The sequence below is a fragment of the Nematostella vectensis genome, chromosome 9 (assembly GCF_932526225.1).
Source record: "Nematostella vectensis chromosome 9, jaNemVect1.1, whole genome shotgun sequence".
In the NCBI taxonomy this organism is placed as follows: domain Eukaryota; kingdom Metazoa; phylum Cnidaria; class Anthozoa; order Actiniaria; family Edwardsiidae; genus Nematostella; species Nematostella vectensis.
In genome coordinates this window covers 262,427-277,901 of record NC_064042.1, presented here as the reverse complement: position 1 = coordinate 277,901, position 15,475 = coordinate 262,427, and the positions used below count along the sequence as shown (strand labels likewise).

Genomic DNA, 15,475 nt, shown 5'->3' with positions numbered 1-15,475 from the left:
CACCGTGTTAAGCCTGGAATGCTGTCATTGTTTCTACACCGTGTTGAGCCTAGAATGCTGTCAGTGTTTCTACACCCTGTTGAGCCTGGAATGCTGTCATTGTTTCTACACCCTGTTGAGCCTGGAATGCTGTCATTGTTTCTACACCCTGTTGAGCCTGGAATGCTGTCATTGTTTCTACACCGTGTTGAGCCTTGAATGCTGTCATTGTTTCTACACTGTGTCGAGCCTGGAATGCTGTCATTGTTTCTACACCCTGTTGAGCCTGGAATGCTGTCATTGTTTCTACACCGTGTTAAGCCTGGAATGCTGTCATTGTTTCTACACTGTGTCGAGCCTGGAATGCTGTCATTGTTTCTAACACCGTGTTGAGCCTGAAATGCTGTCATTGTTTCTACACCGTGTTAAGCCTGGAATGCTGTCATTGTTTCTACACCGTGTTGAGCCTGGAATGCTGTCATTGTTTCTAACACCATGTTGAGCCTGGAATGCTGTCATTGTTTCTAACACCATGTTGAGCCTGGAATGCTGTCATTGTTTCTAACACCGTGTTGAGCCTGAAATGCTGTCATTGTTTCTACACCGTGTTAAGCCTGGAATGCTGTCATTGTTTCTACACCGTGTTGAGCCTGGAATGCTGTCATTGTTTCTAACGCCATGTTGAGCCTGGAATGCTGTCATTGTTTCTAACACCATGTTGAGCCTGGAATGCTGTCATTGTTTCTACACCGTGTTCAGCCTGGAATGCTGTCATTGTTTCTAACACCGTGTTGAGCCTGGAATGCTGTCACTGTTTCTACACTGTGTTGAGCCTGGAATGCTGTCATTGTTTCTACACTATGTTGAGCCTGGAATGCTGTCACTGTTTCTACACTGTGTTGAGCCGAGTAAGTACGCAGCTACTTTGTCTCCTATTATCTTTGTTCTACAAAGGAGTTCTTTTGTCTCTATTCTTCTCGTTCTTTGTGTCGAGGTGCGGGTATTGTCCATTTGCCCAATCAAATTGCAGCTTGTAAGAGCTGCGTACTGACCTGTTGAGCCTGGAATGCTGTCCTTGTTTCTACACCGTGTTGGGAGGTAGTGAAGTACTTTACCAACATTTCCTTTATCTTGTGGTTAGCTAAGCAGTTTGGCATTGAAAAGATCAACAATTCTTTATAAAAATCGACTGCTATTGACTATGCTTTGAATCAACACAAGTTTAAAAAATTTGCTGTATGCCTCTTAAAAAGAGTAGTTCACAAAGGCAATAAAACATACCTTTTCAACCTTGTGTTGATTTATTGCTTGTCTACACCATCCCTATGCAGACCATCTAGCTTTTTCTACAATTTTTCTGTAGTTCTTCTAGTTGTGCTATTGATTATGTTTTTAGGCAACACCATTCTAGGGTACCAGTTCTAGTTTGTGGAAGCAAAACTGGTCTAACTAAAATCAATTAGTAAAATTTGTTTTATTTCATGCATAGGGAGTATGTTTGATAATATTTTCTTTAGATTATAACATTTTCCCAGGTCCATCACAGATTGAAGATATCGTAAACGAGGACATTTTAGTTTGACTTTTTAGGTCCTCTTGATCAATAATATGACTAATTGAGGGATGGCACTATGTTATCATGGTATATATGTGTTTTCTTGGATGCTATCGCTCCATTATGTCTTTCAAGTTTGCCTTTATCTTGAGAAACTGTCTCTTGAACTCGAGTCCATCACCCTGAAAGTAGATCATGAAAGTAGATCATGAAAGTAGATCATGGAACCATGTTTAACATGCGTACAGGCACATCATATTTATTAGCATTATTAGCTCATAATGTTAACATGCATACAGGTGCATTATTAGTTGATAGAACAATGTTTGGCTTCCCAAAATGGCTGTATATCCAGCTTGCAGTACTTTTGAAAAGCAAAAAATGTTTTATGAGAATGAAAAAATGATCCAATGCCATACAGCACGCATTGTAGGCTTCTCATCTTAATATATTTCTCATTGGTACCCACCTTAGAAAGTCTGAAGTCCACTAGGACAGCAGGAGCCATATCAATCAGACTCACTTTCATCACAATCTTATTTTTCCGTCTGTCAATTGTTTCTACTGTTAACTACAAGGCAAAAAATGCGTTAATATCAGACTCATCAATGGACAAACATCAAATGAAACAAAAAATGTTTGCCATTTTTGTGGAACATTACCCTGTCCTATACATAGGAAACAAACTAGTATTAATTCACACACAAATGTGACAAAAATGTCATCATTACCCATACTGTAATTAATAACTGTATTTGTGGAAGCCGTACAACAAAGAATTGAATTGTTATCTTGTTGCTTACTTATTTACATACCAGTTTAACACCAGTGCATTTGTAAGAGTAAGAAAGCTTATCCAAAGCGTCCTTTAACTTGGCTAGGGTAGTTTCTTGGTTTTTCTTGGAGTGAATTCTTGTCATTCTCTTCACTAATCTCTGGAACGGGGTCTGAAAACCATATTCACATAGTCAGGCAGTTTTTCAACCCCATTTAGAAAAAAAACTTTGAACCCTGTCATAGTAACTGTAAAGTTTTCATCATCAAAGTCATAGCGCTGGTTACAGTAGTATCACCATCACTTTCTTGACCATGAACATCACTGTGATCACATTCATGATGGTTCATGATCCCCATAACAATCATCATCATCATCTTCCTCAAAAGAACTTCTATCAACACCATGTAGCTTCCTTGCTCACCTGTGATGACCCCGGCGTACATGGCAACTGGCTGCTAAGTAGCATGTGGTCTGGGTGGATTGGCTGTGAGAACCACAAGGCTTCCTTAGCTTCACCACAATCCTCAGTGGAGCCAATGGCACTCCCTAAACCACTATCCAGGTGCCGCCGAGGCTCGGGCTGTGATGCAGAGATGTGTGCCTCGCTGCAAGAGACAATAGTATTTTATTATGATGGGGTCTGCTCTTCATATAGTTATGTGCTCAAGTTCGTTTGTTAAAAAAATGCATCAACACAGATATAAAGTGTATGAGATGTAAAGATACAGCATGTACAACATCTCAGTTATCCTTTTTCTTTGACTGCTGTTTAGTGAACGACCTTTTTACATGTGTAATTACTTACTTCTTTTCTTTGAGCACAGGTGTGTCTGCCTCTGACCTCTGTCTTTTAAAGGGTCCAGTGCTACATGGTGAACTACAAGGTGAGCTCTCAATTCGGGAGTCTGACGAGCAAAAGCAGGCCCAATGAATATACAACTGTGGCCACAAAATGACCATTCCAACTTACTACAATGGTTGTCACGTAATTCAACATATAAATAAATAATGAAATTACATATTGACTTACTATTGCCAGGGCTTCTGGTAGTCACAGTAAATGTCCTAAAAAACAAGGACTTTAGATAACACATATGAAGTATGAAGTCACAGTTACTGGAGCATTACACTGCATAGTCAAAAAATCAGTGTGTTTCTGAGGGTGGGGGGGGGGGGGGGGGGGGGGCTTTCACAGTAAATGAAGACCATTTAAAACTATGGAAAAGAAATAGATAAGAACTGAACCTACCTATCAAACCATCTGTCGGCCTTGATCAGTGGAATGGTGCATCTTTTAGAAGGGTTTGCCAGTAAAATCTTCTTTAAAAGTGCTGGATAACAACAACATAATATTCAGTCTGTCTGTCAGGATTCAAATAGCTGTGTGTCTTTAGCAGGCCTGTGCCCAGGATTTGCTGAGGGGGGTGTGTGCAGTTATGTATTAAATAATATCGGATAGTATTGGACCACCTCCCCCCTAATGAGAACAATTCACTAATTACAGCATCACCTCTACTTGGCTCACCTAAAGGTTTAAATACATAATAAAATTTAATTCACTCACCTAAAGGTTGTGGGTCAATCTTGACCCATGGTGTTCTATTTATTTTGTTTTCTATCCATGCAAGATATTCTCTATTTCTTGGCGATGGCTCATCCCATGGGAGCTCTACAATTTAAAACAAGGAATCATTCAAATAAGAATACACATCAAAAGATTCACAGAAAGATGTGGGAATCTAGGTGGCACACTTCATGAAGCATCACTCTTAGAGCTTTTGCTTTGTGTCACTAGATTCCAAGTTCGATTCAGTACAAATGTGAGAAGAGTCTGATAATTCTTGCATATACTCTGAGAGTTTTGGCTTTCCTCCCTCTTCAAAAACAAACAATTTTGAGATCAGACATGAGTCACATGCTACTGTAGCTACCTGAAGTACCTTCTTTGCCTTTCACTAGACTAAGACTAACCTCCTGCTAACATGGCTACCAACACAATTCCACATGACCAGATATCAGCTGGCTGGGCACGGTAGTCCATCTTCCCCAAGACCTGATCAAGAAATATTAAAAAATAAAAATCAGGTACTCTTCTTTTAATCTTACAAAAAATGTTGAATGTAGCTCTTGTTTATCACACCTCTGGGGCGACGTATGGTGGTGTTCCACAGCATTTTCCCAGCAGTCGCTCTCTCCCCTTGTGTCGAAATACAGTTGCAAATCCAAAGTCTGTGATTTTCAAGTTATCTGGGGTGACAAATGTGTATATGTTTTTAAAATATGTCACCTCTATACAAAGTTTAATGCTCGTGACTTTTATGAAGCAAATTTTTAGTCACAGAAGGTCTAGTTAGAACAGAAGCAGTGCACCCTAGTAGACAGACACAGATTTCCATATCACTTTTGCAATGGATTTGGCATATTTCATTTGAAAAATAATAATTTTCTTCAATATCTGTTAAATATGCAATTAGCATGAGTTGCTTGTTTATCAACAAGTTAAGTTTTTCAGTCAAATTTTGAAAACAAATATACATATAGTTGCAAATGCAACCATTAGTTTGCTAACTCTGAGCCCTCTTAAAAATGTCAGAGCATACCATCAGCATCTAGGAGCAGATTCTCAGGTTTGATATCACGGTGTGTCACACCCTGTCTGTGCAAGTATTCCACTCCTGCAAGTAGCTGTTTGAAGTACTTGTGAGCCATCGCTTGGGGCATCCCGATGTCAGGTTCTGGAAACAATATAATTTCATGGCTTTGAGCAAAGATAAATATATCAGTTGCAATACGTGTAGTGTCAGTCTACTACTCTGACAGAATGAAATAAGTGGCTGTTTCTTCATTTAGTGTTGTCATAAGCCATCTGGGGGAACATTGTCAATGCAGCCTTGACGAAAGACACCAAACTTGCTTTAGACACTAAGTCTGAAATGAGACATTAGAAACAAAAGATTCAAAGTTTTTCATTCATGATTTAAACCTGGGCCACAGCTGTGAGAAGCCAGTCCTACCTGTCCATTTTACTTTTTCTAGAGTTTAATATTTAGACATTTAAAAATCGGGATGTGTCTTAAAAGGAACAAAATCTTTTGGAATCCAAATTATTGCCAATAATTCCCTTCAACTTAACTCACATACAGAACCTAAATTTGCAAATGGATAGTGAGAGAATGTGTGACGAGAATGTGTGACGAGTGAGATTGGGAATAGTGGGATTTCGAAAATACACTGGAAGGTCAGCACAAAGAAAAGAAAAGTAAGTAAAAAATGTTCTAGTATGAGTGAGATACCTATGCACAAGAAAATGCTCTGCTTAATGGGCAAACAACCCTACTCTATTCAAAACCATGGCTAAGGGCCAGAGATGAAGAGGCTTATAACCCCTCCACTTACAGGTTTTAGATACTTTACCTATTCTATCAAACAATTATTCACCAGAGGCTAACAGATACTTTACCTATTCTTTCAAACAATTATTCACCAGAGGCTAACAGATACTTTACCTATTCTTTCAAACAATTATTCACCAGAGGCTAACAGATACTTTACCTATTCTATCAAACAATTATTCACCAGAGGCTAACAGATACTTTACCTATTCTATCAAACAATTATTCACCAGAGGCTAACAGATACTTTACCTATTCTATCAAACAATTATTCACCAGAGGCTAACAGATACTTTACCTATTCTTTCAAACAATTATTCACCAGAGGCTAACAGATACTTTACCTATTCTTTCAAACAATTATTCACCAGAGGCTAACAGATACTTTACCTATTCTTTCAAACAATTATTCACCAGAGGCTAACAGATACTTTACCTATTCTTTCAAACAATTATTCACCAGAGGTTAACAGATACTTTACCTATTCTATCAAACAATTCTCCGCCAGAGGAGTACTCCAGGAAGAGGTACTGCTTGCTGTTTTCCACTCTTTGGGCATAAAACTTGATAACATGGACATCCTGGAGCATTCGGTGAATACAGATCTGTGAAAAAAAACATTAGCTAATCTTCACGTTTAATTATATAAGGATGAGTTTTTTTTTAAGACGTTAGATAGGTACGCTCTAGCTATACAAACTCAGTAGACCAAAACAATAACAATCTCGAACAATAGCTTGATTGAAGTCTTAAACAAGAAGTCGATACTCAGTTGTCGGGATATTATTACTCTACCCACTAACAACTTAGCATCAAGATTAGATTGGTCTTGCATTAACAGAAAGTCAAAAGCTTTTTACTTTACCTCCTTTCTGATATCGTCTTGTATGCTGGTGCCGTTTTGTGAGCTAGCGGCCTTGACACGTTCGATATTAATTATTTTTACAGCGATTGCCTCCTGAGTCTCTCGGTTAACTGCAAGCTTAACTCTGTAACAGATCATCAAAAGATCAGAGCCATCAATGCCAATAAAAGCCATAATTACTGATTTCATACGACATATTTACAACAAACACATTCCTGCACACGTGTTGCATTCGATAAGTCAAATTTCCAGTTATAAATCTCACTTACTCCCCATAAGCGCCTTCTCCGAGTGTCTCAATGAAATCCCAACCTTCCACGAACGGTGTCATCTCGATCTGTTATCATCTACAGGAAATAATCGACAATGAAACAGAAGGTATTCAACGGTGAGCCCTGCAAGTTTTGTATTTCTTGCTTTCTTGCTCGACTTTTGTTTTCGCGCGTATTTTCGCACTTCCCACACGACTATCTCGGTCCATATAAGGCAATCATAGCCATTTATGGTTTAGGCGCTGGGTGACAAGATGGCCGCCTTAGGTGAGTATTTTGGATAAGATTTTGGTCGATTTTTGCTAATTATTCCACGATTGTAGTTACTTGACTTTTCCAAAGACGTGAAATAACGTCAAGACAGTTCTTTTAATGCCCTAGCAGTCTTAAAAGTGGAGAAAGATCTATCTCACTTATGGATAACATTAGATATCAATCATTGTCCGCTCTTTTCGAAAATTCTTCTATTATGGAAATAAAGGATATAAGAACTTTGCTTGTTAATTACTAGTAAGTAATGAAAAAAAAATTTGTGTAGCGCCATTTTTTGCTGGCAAAGTTTCGGCTAAACTATAGAATTTAAGGCCACATCCAAACTTATTTGTATTTCCATTGTATTTATATGCATTTCCATTGTATTTATTCGCCGTACTATAGAAATCAAGGTGCAATGTCGAATTGGCCGTTGTATTCTATAGTTGCTCCAAAGTTTCTGGTGCGGGCAGTTTGTGTGTGTGTGTGTGTGGGGGGGGGGGGGGGGGGGGGGGGGAGGGGGGGAAGGTGAGGATTTAACCACTTTTTTCTCAAAGCCTTTAGATTTTCTAGGTTCAACACTAAGGGCTGGTAGCTTACAGTAGCTAGTCCCAATACACGTAGGTATTTAGTGTGAAAATGGCTGTTCCTATCCTAGTGTTTCGTATTGGCCTGGTCCAGCTAGCCGTCACAGCCAACAAGTTGCAGAACTTGCAGAGAGCAAGAGAGAAAATCAAAGAGGCAGTTGCAGCTGGCGCCAAGATTGTTGCTTTGCCAGTAAGTCAATTTGTTTGTTGCTTTGCCTGTAAGTCAATTTGTTTGTTGCTTTGCCTGTAAGTCAATTTGTTTGTTGCTTTGCCAGTAAGTCAATTTGTTTGTTGCTTTGCCAGTAAGTCAATTTGTTTGTTGCTTTGCCTGTAAGTCAATTTGTTTGTTGCGTTGCCAGTAAGTCAATTTGTTTGTTGCTTTGCCAGTAAGTCAATTTGTTTGTTGCTTTGCCAGTAAGTCAATTTGTTTGTTGCTTTGCCAGTAAGTCAATTTGTTTGTTGCTTTGCCAGTAAGTCAATTTGTTTGTTGCTTTGCCAGTAAGTCAATTTGTTTGTTGCGTTGCCAGTAAGTCAATTTGTTTGTTGCTTTGCCAGTAAGTCAATTTGTTTGTTGCTTTGCCAGTAAGTCAATTTGTTTGTTGCTTTGCCAGTAAGTCAATTTGTTTGTTGCTTTGCCAGTAAGTCAATTTGTTTGTTGCTTTGCCAGTAAGTCAATTTGTTTGTTGCTTTGCCAGTAAGTCAATTTGTTTGTTGCGTTGCCAGTAAGTCAATTTGTTTGTTGCATTGCCAGTAAGTCAATTTGTTTGTTGCTTTGCCAGTAAGTCAGTTTGTTTGTTGCTTTGCCAGTAAGTCAATTTGTTTGATGCTTTGCCAGTAAGTCAATTTGTTTGTTGCTTTGCCAGTAAGTCAATTTGTTTGTTGCTTTGCCAGTAAGTCAATTTGTTTGTTGCTTTGCCAGTAAGTCAATTTGTTTGTTGCTTTGCCAGTAAGTCAATTTGTTTGTTGCTTTGCCAGTAAGTCAATTTGTTTGTTGCTTTGCCAGTAAGTCAGTTTGTTTGTTGCTTTGCCAGTAAGTCAATTTGTTTGTTGCTTTGCCAGTAAGTCAATTTGTTTGTTGCTTTGCCAGTAAGTCAATTTGTTTGTTGCTTTGCCAGTAAGTCAATTTGTTTGTTGCTTTGCCAGTAAGTCAATTTGTTTGTTGCTTTGCCAGTAAGTCAATTTGTTTGTTGCATTGCCAGTAAGTCAATTTGTTTGTTGCTTTGCCAGTAAGTCAATTTGTTTGTTGCTTTGCCAGTAAGTCAATTTGTTTGTTGCATTGCCAGTAAGTCAATTTGTTTGTTGCTTTGCCAGTAAGTCAATTTGTTTGTTGCATTGCCAGTAAGTCAGTTTGTTTGTTGCTTTTCCAGTAAGTCAATTTGTTTGTTGCTTTGCCAGTAAGTCAATTTGTTTGTTGCTTTGCCAGTAAGTCAATTTGTTTGTTGCATTGCCAGTAAGTCAATTTGTTTGTTGCTTTGCCAGTAAGTCAATTTGTTTGTTGCTTTGCCAGTAAGTCAGTTTGTTTGATGCTTTGCCAGTAAGTCAATTTGTTTGTTGCTTTGCCAGTAAGTCAATTTGTTTGTTGCTTTGCCAGTAAGTCAGTTTGTTTGATGCTTTGCCAGTAAGTCGATTTGTTTGTTGCTTTGCCAGTAAGTCAGTTTGTTTGATGCTTTGCCAGTAAGTCAATTTGTTTGCTTTGCCAGTAAGTCAATTTGTTTGTTGCTTTGCCAGTAAGTCAGTTTGTTTGATGCTTTGCCAGTAAGTCAATTTGTTTGTTGCTTTGCCAGTAAGTCAATTTGTTTGTTGCTTTGCCAGTAAGTCAATTTGTTTGTTGCTTTGCCAGTAAGTCAATTTGTTTGTTGCTTTGCCAGTAAGTCAATTTGTTTGTTGCTTTGCCAGTAAGTCAATTTGTTTGTTGCTTTGCCAGTAAGTCAATTTGTTTGTTGCTTTGCCAGTAAGTCAATTTGTTTGTTGCTTTGCCAGTAAGTCAATTTGTTTGTTGCTTTGCCAGTAAGTCAATTTGTTTGTTGCATTGCCAGTAAGTCAATTTGTTTGTTGCTTTGCCTGTAAGTCAATTTGTTTGTTGCTTTGCCTGTAAGTCAATTTGTTTGTTGCTTTGCCAGTAAGTCAATTTGTTTGTTGCTTTGCCAGTAAGTCAATTTGTTTGTTGCGTTGCCAGTAAGTCAATTTGTTTGCTTTGCCTGTAAGTCAATTTGTTTGATGCTTTGCCAGTAAGTCAATTTGTTTGTTGCTTTGCCAGTAAGTCAGTTTGTTTGTTGCTTTGCCAGTAAGTAAATTTGTTTGTTGCGTTGCCAGTAAGTCAATTTGTTTGTTGCTTTGCCTGTAAGTCAATTTGTTTGATGCTTTGCCAGTAAGTCAATTTGTTTGTTGCTTTGCCAGTAAGTCAGTTTGTTTGATGCTTTGCCAGTAAGTCAATTTGTTTGTTGCTTTGCCTGTAAGTCAATTTGTTTGATGCTTTGCCAGTAAGTCAATTTGTTTGTTGCTTTGCCAGTAAGTCAGTTTGTTTGATGCTTTGCCAGTAAGTCAATTTGTTTGTTGCTTTGCCAGTAAGTCAGTTTGTTTGATGCTTTGCCAGTAAGTCAATTTGTTTGTTGCTTTGCCAGTAAGTCAATTTGTTTGTTGCTTTGCCAGTAAGTCAATTTGTTTGTTGCTTTGCCTGTAAGTCAGTTTGTTTGATGCTTTGCCAGTAAGTCAATTTGTTTGTTGCTTTGCCTGTAAGTCAATTTGTTTGTTGCTTTGCCAGTAAGTCAATTTGTTTGTTGCTTTGCCAGTAAGTCAATTTGTTTGTTGCTTTGCCAGTAAGTCAGTTTGTTTGATGCTTTGCCAGTAAGTCAATTTGTTTGTTGCTTTGCCTGTAAGTCAATTTGTTTGATGCTTTGCCAGTAAGTCAATTTGTTTGTTGCTTTGCCAGTAAGTCAATTTGTTTGTTGCTTTGCCAGTAAGTCAGTTTGTTTGATGCTTTGCCAGTAAGTCAATTTGTTTGTTGCTTTGCCTGTAAGTCAATTTGTTTGATGCTTTGCCAGTAAGTCAATTTGTTTGTTGCTTTGCCTGTAAGTCAATTTGTTTGTTGCTTTGCCTGTAAGTCAGTTTGTTTGATGCTTTGCCAGTAAGTCAATTTGTTTGTTGCTTTGCCTGTAAGTCAATTTGTTTGTTGCTTTGCCAGTAAGTCAATTTGTTTGTTGCTTTGCCAGTAAGTCAATTTGTTTGTTGCTTTGCCAGTAAGTCAGTTTGTTTGATGCTTTGCCAGTAAGTCAATTTGTTTGTTGCTTTGCCTGTAAGTCAATTTGTTTGATGCTTTGCCAGTAAGTCAATTTGTTTGTTGCTTTGCCAGTAAGTCAATTTGTTTGTTGCTTTGCCAGTAAGTCAGTTTGTTTGATGCTTTGCCAGTAAGTCAATTTGTTTGTTGCTTTGCCTGTAAGTCAAAGTAAATGTTAATGTTATTGGATTTGTTGTGATAGGAGTGCTTCAACTCACCATATGGTACCCAGTACTTTAAGGACTATGCTGAGGAAATCCCGGGGGAAAGCTCCAACATGCTAGCAGAGGTTGCCAAGGAAACTGGGGCATATATTGTCGGAGGGTCCATCCCTGAACGGGCCAGTAACAGAAAGCTCTATAACACATCTCTCTCCTATGATCCGTCAGGAAACTTGATGGGAAAGCACAGGAAGGTAAGTTATTGTTATGCATTCATGTTTTTCACAATGCTACAAGCAGATTCAGTATCATATCTATTTGTTACAGTGACAAGCTTAAAAAAAGTGCCTATGGAATCTATTTCACCTCTCCTTCAAATTTTGGTAGGGTGGCCCAGTTGCCAGTGTCCCCTATATTGCCTGTGACTCTTGGTTTCAGGTTTGATTCCTGGTTCAGGCTTGAGTTGAGTTAATTGATGCTTGCCTTTGCTCCGAAGATTTTTGTCTAGGTTCCCCTGCCTTCTGCCCCCACAAGAACCAGCAATTTAGATACAGTTGCTGTATGCACCATGTATGCCTTTGACCATGTTGTATCTCTGCTCAAAAATCTAGCATCCCAGCTTAGGAAATAAGTGCACTTCTTCAGAAAAGCTCTCCCTTTTGACTAGAATTTAGATAAAGACCCATTCACAGTATTTGAAACATGAATTTCTTTTGATTTTGTAGATTCACTTGTTTGACATTGATGTCCCAGGCAAGATTCGATTTCAAGAATCAGAAGTTCTCTCTCCTGGGGAAAATCTCACCATACTAGACACAGGTAGAGATGAAATTCCATGAAATTTTCTTAGTCCATGTCCTGGTTAGTATTTAAACAAAGGATATAAACTCGCAGCCCTTTAAAATACCAGACCCTGAGTTCTATTTTTCCCAAAGTACCTGATTTTTTACTACTTTCTTAGTACTAATTTCTAAACAGCACAACTTTACAGTATCATGATTTAAATAAGGATTTCGTCCCTATGCACCATCCTTCTGCTCAATGTTCACAGTAAAAAAAAATCCCAGTCAATGTTCTCAGCCCTGAAATAAGTTTGATCCCTGTCATTGAAATAAATATCTGAGTATCCGCTGCATAGAAAAGAGTTACAATCACAATTACAACTGATGACCTTTTAAAAATACTGCTCTACCATACCTGCTCCCTTTCCACCTGCCTAATAATATATTTTTTTTTTCTAAAATATGTTTTGATGACCAGAATATTGCAAAATTGGAATTGGTATCTGCTACGACATGCGATTTCCTGAGTTGGCACAGTTATATGCTAAAAAGGGTAAGTATACATATAGTACAGTATCATTCGTTTAATTTTGTTCCTTGATACCATTATTAATCATTGTACGCACTGACCAAAAATAATAAGAACAAGCAGTGCTTCCCTGGAGAAGGTTCTTTGAAGTTCTGTAATTTTGTTTTGTCATTCCTCTGAAAATTTTTCAATCAAATTAAAAAATTTTAAAAGTAGCTCTTTTTCTAAGGCTGTCATCTCTTGCTCTATCCTGGTGCATTCAACATGACAACTGGGCCAGCACACTGGGAGCTCTTGACAAGAGCAAGGTACATATGAAATACACCCATACATAGAGGTAGTGCACCCTTTATGTGAGCACAGACAGCTTGCACCAATGGTCTTTAGCATGAATGTTGTTTCTCAGTTTGCATGATTTTGAACATGATGGCTTGGTCACTCTCTTTACAAATCGTATTTGTAAACCCCATCCCCCCAGAGGGGGATGTGCCATTATGATAAACCTCTTCTCACACAGCCAGAATCTGCTAACAAAGTTAACAAAGAGTATGTAGATAAACAAGATGATTTTGTGGTAGTAGCTTTAATCATATTTTACTCAATAGAGTTAAGCACTGTTTTTCTAGTTTACAATTAACTTAGTCCTTGCCATTGCACTTTAAATAACATATCTGTTTTTATTGTAGAGCACTGGACAATCAGGTAATCACATATTGCTGCACCTTAACTCCTGCATAGACACATTTTGATGCTATTTAATGTTACCTCCTTTACATTGAAATGTCCATCAGAGGGATGCTTAGGGGTGGCTGGTCTGAATTTGACTGCTGGATTACTTGGAAATTAAAACAGTTATTAATCAAGTTATTAAGCCAAGTTTTCAACATAATTTAGTTGGTGATTACATTTTTCAGCTGACTAAAGACAAAGACAAGTCTGGGTAATCAAATCTCTTTGCTTTCCTGTACTATACCTGGGATAACCCAGATCTCAGCCTGTTTTATCCACCAATATTAGATCATACGTTTAATGACCTCAACATTTCACACAGGCCCCTCTAAGTGTGGTATTTTGTACTTTACTTCTCTCATGTTGATATCACTTTACCTTTTAGTTATATGTAGCCACAATATCTCCTGCCCGGGATGACAATGCTACCTATATCGCTTGGGGACACTCCACTGTCGTAAACCCTTGGTAAGTGGCTGCTTGAGGTGATGTAAGTGTTCAATTCCAGGGATACGGGGTGGTTAAGGAGGGTTTTTTTTTTCACTCCTATTTTTGTGTCAATTTCTGACAAGTTCTTTATTTTGTTTGGATTTCATATCTATGCTTAGCATGATTTTGTGTTGTTTTATTCTGTGTTGCCCTTATAACAGTTTCTTTTTTTGTTTCAGGGGAAAAATTGTGTCAAAAGCCGATCATACTGAGCAGATTTTATATGCTGAAATTGGTAAGAAATATGGGCTCTTAGTAAGAGCTAAGTTTCCTGTATTCTTGTTTGATTTAATCATCTTCTTTTTAGATCTGAAATATCTAAATGAGGTGCGCTCACAGATACCAGTTCAGTCCCAAAAGCGAGATGATGTGTACGAACTACAAGGGAAATGAATACTCCTGACAATCATGGATATTCTTAGCAAAGATAACGGCACTGCTGCCCCCATGTTACATAATGTTATGACCCTGGGTAGTCATGGGTATAAAAAAGGTTGATAACTAGTATTTTTTGTATTCAGGGATTTATTAATCCCTGTCCTTTTGTTAACATGGACACTATAGTTCAAGTGTCCTACAAAGGAAACAGCTGAGTTATAGGTGTTGTAAGATGCCCAAATAGCCAAAATATTTCTCTATAGATACTTTAAAAATACCAATAATTAATTAGAAATACTGAGAGACTGTGTAAGTAGTAATCGAGTAATTAATTATTATAGGAATATTCTCATAACTATTAGTGACGTTTTTTAGAAATGAATTTAACTTGACTCTACTCCTGCAAATCCTATCTGAATAGTTTATTAGAAGGACAATAGGATAGATCTGTGTACAAGAAAGGTGACTTGGATATGTCCGTTGGTTCTCACCAGCATGTTTGCACTTGCGTCCATTGAGACCCAAACTTTGTTGATACATCATGTTAATACAATGCGGGCTCTCGATAACATTAGCTTGCAGACTTGTTTGAGATGTCACAAGGTGCTGTGACGTCATTGGATGGCCTGGATGTCCATGACTCCCTTGTCCCAGTTCTTCTGAGTCTCCAGGTCATTCTGAATGCCCTGCTCTTTGCCGATAGTATAGCTGACAATATATGCAAGTATGGTGAGGCCTGTTCTTGTATTGAAAATGTTCTTTTAGGATTTCTTAAGAATTTCCTAAGAGTTCCTAAATTGTAGAACTTCAAATCTTCTTCCTAACATTTTCATATCCAAATTATTCCGATTTTCTGGTCTACTGCTTATACTAGGAAATCCTAGGAATTTTTAGGAAGTTTAATCATATTTTGTTGTTTTGATCGAACTTAGGAAATCTTAGGAAACTCCTAGGCACAGGGTAGAGTTTTTTGTCTCAATACCAATAAATACGATAAATTATTTTTTTTATCTTTTGTCTTATATAATAAAGACTATCGTTTTCCTTCTTAAATTCAGCTAATTCAGAGTAAAAAAACAATTCCCTTTATTTTATATATTTAGAGTGGTTTGTTACTGCTCTAAAAAGATACAGCTGGAGTAAAAACTACTCTTTCAACACGAGATGGCTGGAGTAGTTTTTACTCTTCAAAACCTACCCCCTCAAATGAGTACTTTTTTACTCCATTTCTTGGCCATCTGGAGTAAAAATAACTCTTTTCACTTCAGATAGTTAGAGCAGCTTTTACTCTGCTAAAATTACCTCCCAGAAAAGAGTACTTTTTACTCCATTATTTGACCAACAAGAGTGAAAATTACTCTTTTTCTAATAAACATTCGATACTAATTCTCAGCAGAGTAAAACTTACTCCGTTAAGGGAGTAAACAAAAAAACTACTCCTCAGTGGAGTAG

At 37.8% G+C, this 15,475-nt stretch overlaps 2 protein-coding genes across 4 annotated transcripts; one reads left to right on the top strand and one right to left on the bottom strand.

The window, feature by feature from the left end:
• Nucleotides 1-1,436: 1,436 nt before the first annotated feature.
• LOC5501525 (serine/threonine-protein kinase Chk1) lies at nucleotides 1,437-7,027 on the bottom strand. Of its 2 annotated transcripts, XM_048732586.1 has the most exons (14): nucleotides 6,840-7,027; nucleotides 6,571-6,694; nucleotides 6,187-6,310; nucleotides 4,913-5,047; nucleotides 4,453-4,559; nucleotides 4,284-4,365; nucleotides 3,877-3,981; nucleotides 3,562-3,643; nucleotides 3,343-3,377; nucleotides 3,118-3,217; nucleotides 2,734-2,917; nucleotides 2,350-2,481; nucleotides 2,004-2,105; nucleotides 1,437-1,716 (listed from the first exon to the last, which is right to left on the bottom strand). In XM_048732586.1, exons 1-14 carry the CDS (start codon nucleotides 6,899-6,901, stop codon nucleotides 1,645-1,647), a joined length of 1,446 nt encoding a protein of 481 aa, XP_048588543.1. In that variant the 5' UTR covers nucleotides 6,902-7,027; the 3' UTR covers nucleotides 1,437-1,644. The 2 variants fall into 2 exon arrangements, with proteins under 2 accessions (XP_048588543.1, XP_048588544.1); XM_048732587.1 differs by lacking the exons at nucleotides 6,187-6,310; nucleotides 6,571-6,694; nucleotides 6,840-7,027 and adding an exon at nucleotides 5,727-5,738.
• Nucleotides 7,028-7,043: 16 nt separating this feature from the next.
• On the top strand, nucleotides 7,044-15,076 carry LOC5501529 (omega-amidase NIT2). 2 transcript variants are annotated; one of them, XM_001622759.3, is made up of 10 exons: nucleotides 7,044-7,109; nucleotides 7,753-7,871; nucleotides 11,158-11,370; nucleotides 11,842-11,935; nucleotides 12,377-12,451; nucleotides 12,657-12,735; nucleotides 13,114-13,129; nucleotides 13,542-13,624; nucleotides 13,825-13,880; nucleotides 13,953-15,076. In XM_001622759.3, exons 1-10 carry the CDS (start codon nucleotides 7,097-7,099, stop codon nucleotides 14,036-14,038), a joined length of 834 nt encoding a protein of 277 aa, XP_001622809.3. In that variant the 5' UTR covers nucleotides 7,044-7,096; the 3' UTR covers nucleotides 14,039-15,076. The 2 variants fall into 2 exon arrangements, with proteins under 2 accessions (XP_001622809.3, XP_048588545.1); XM_048732588.1 differs by lacking the exon at nucleotides 7,044-7,109 and adding an exon at nucleotides 7,210-7,352.
• Nucleotides 15,077-15,475: the final 399 nt, after the last annotated feature.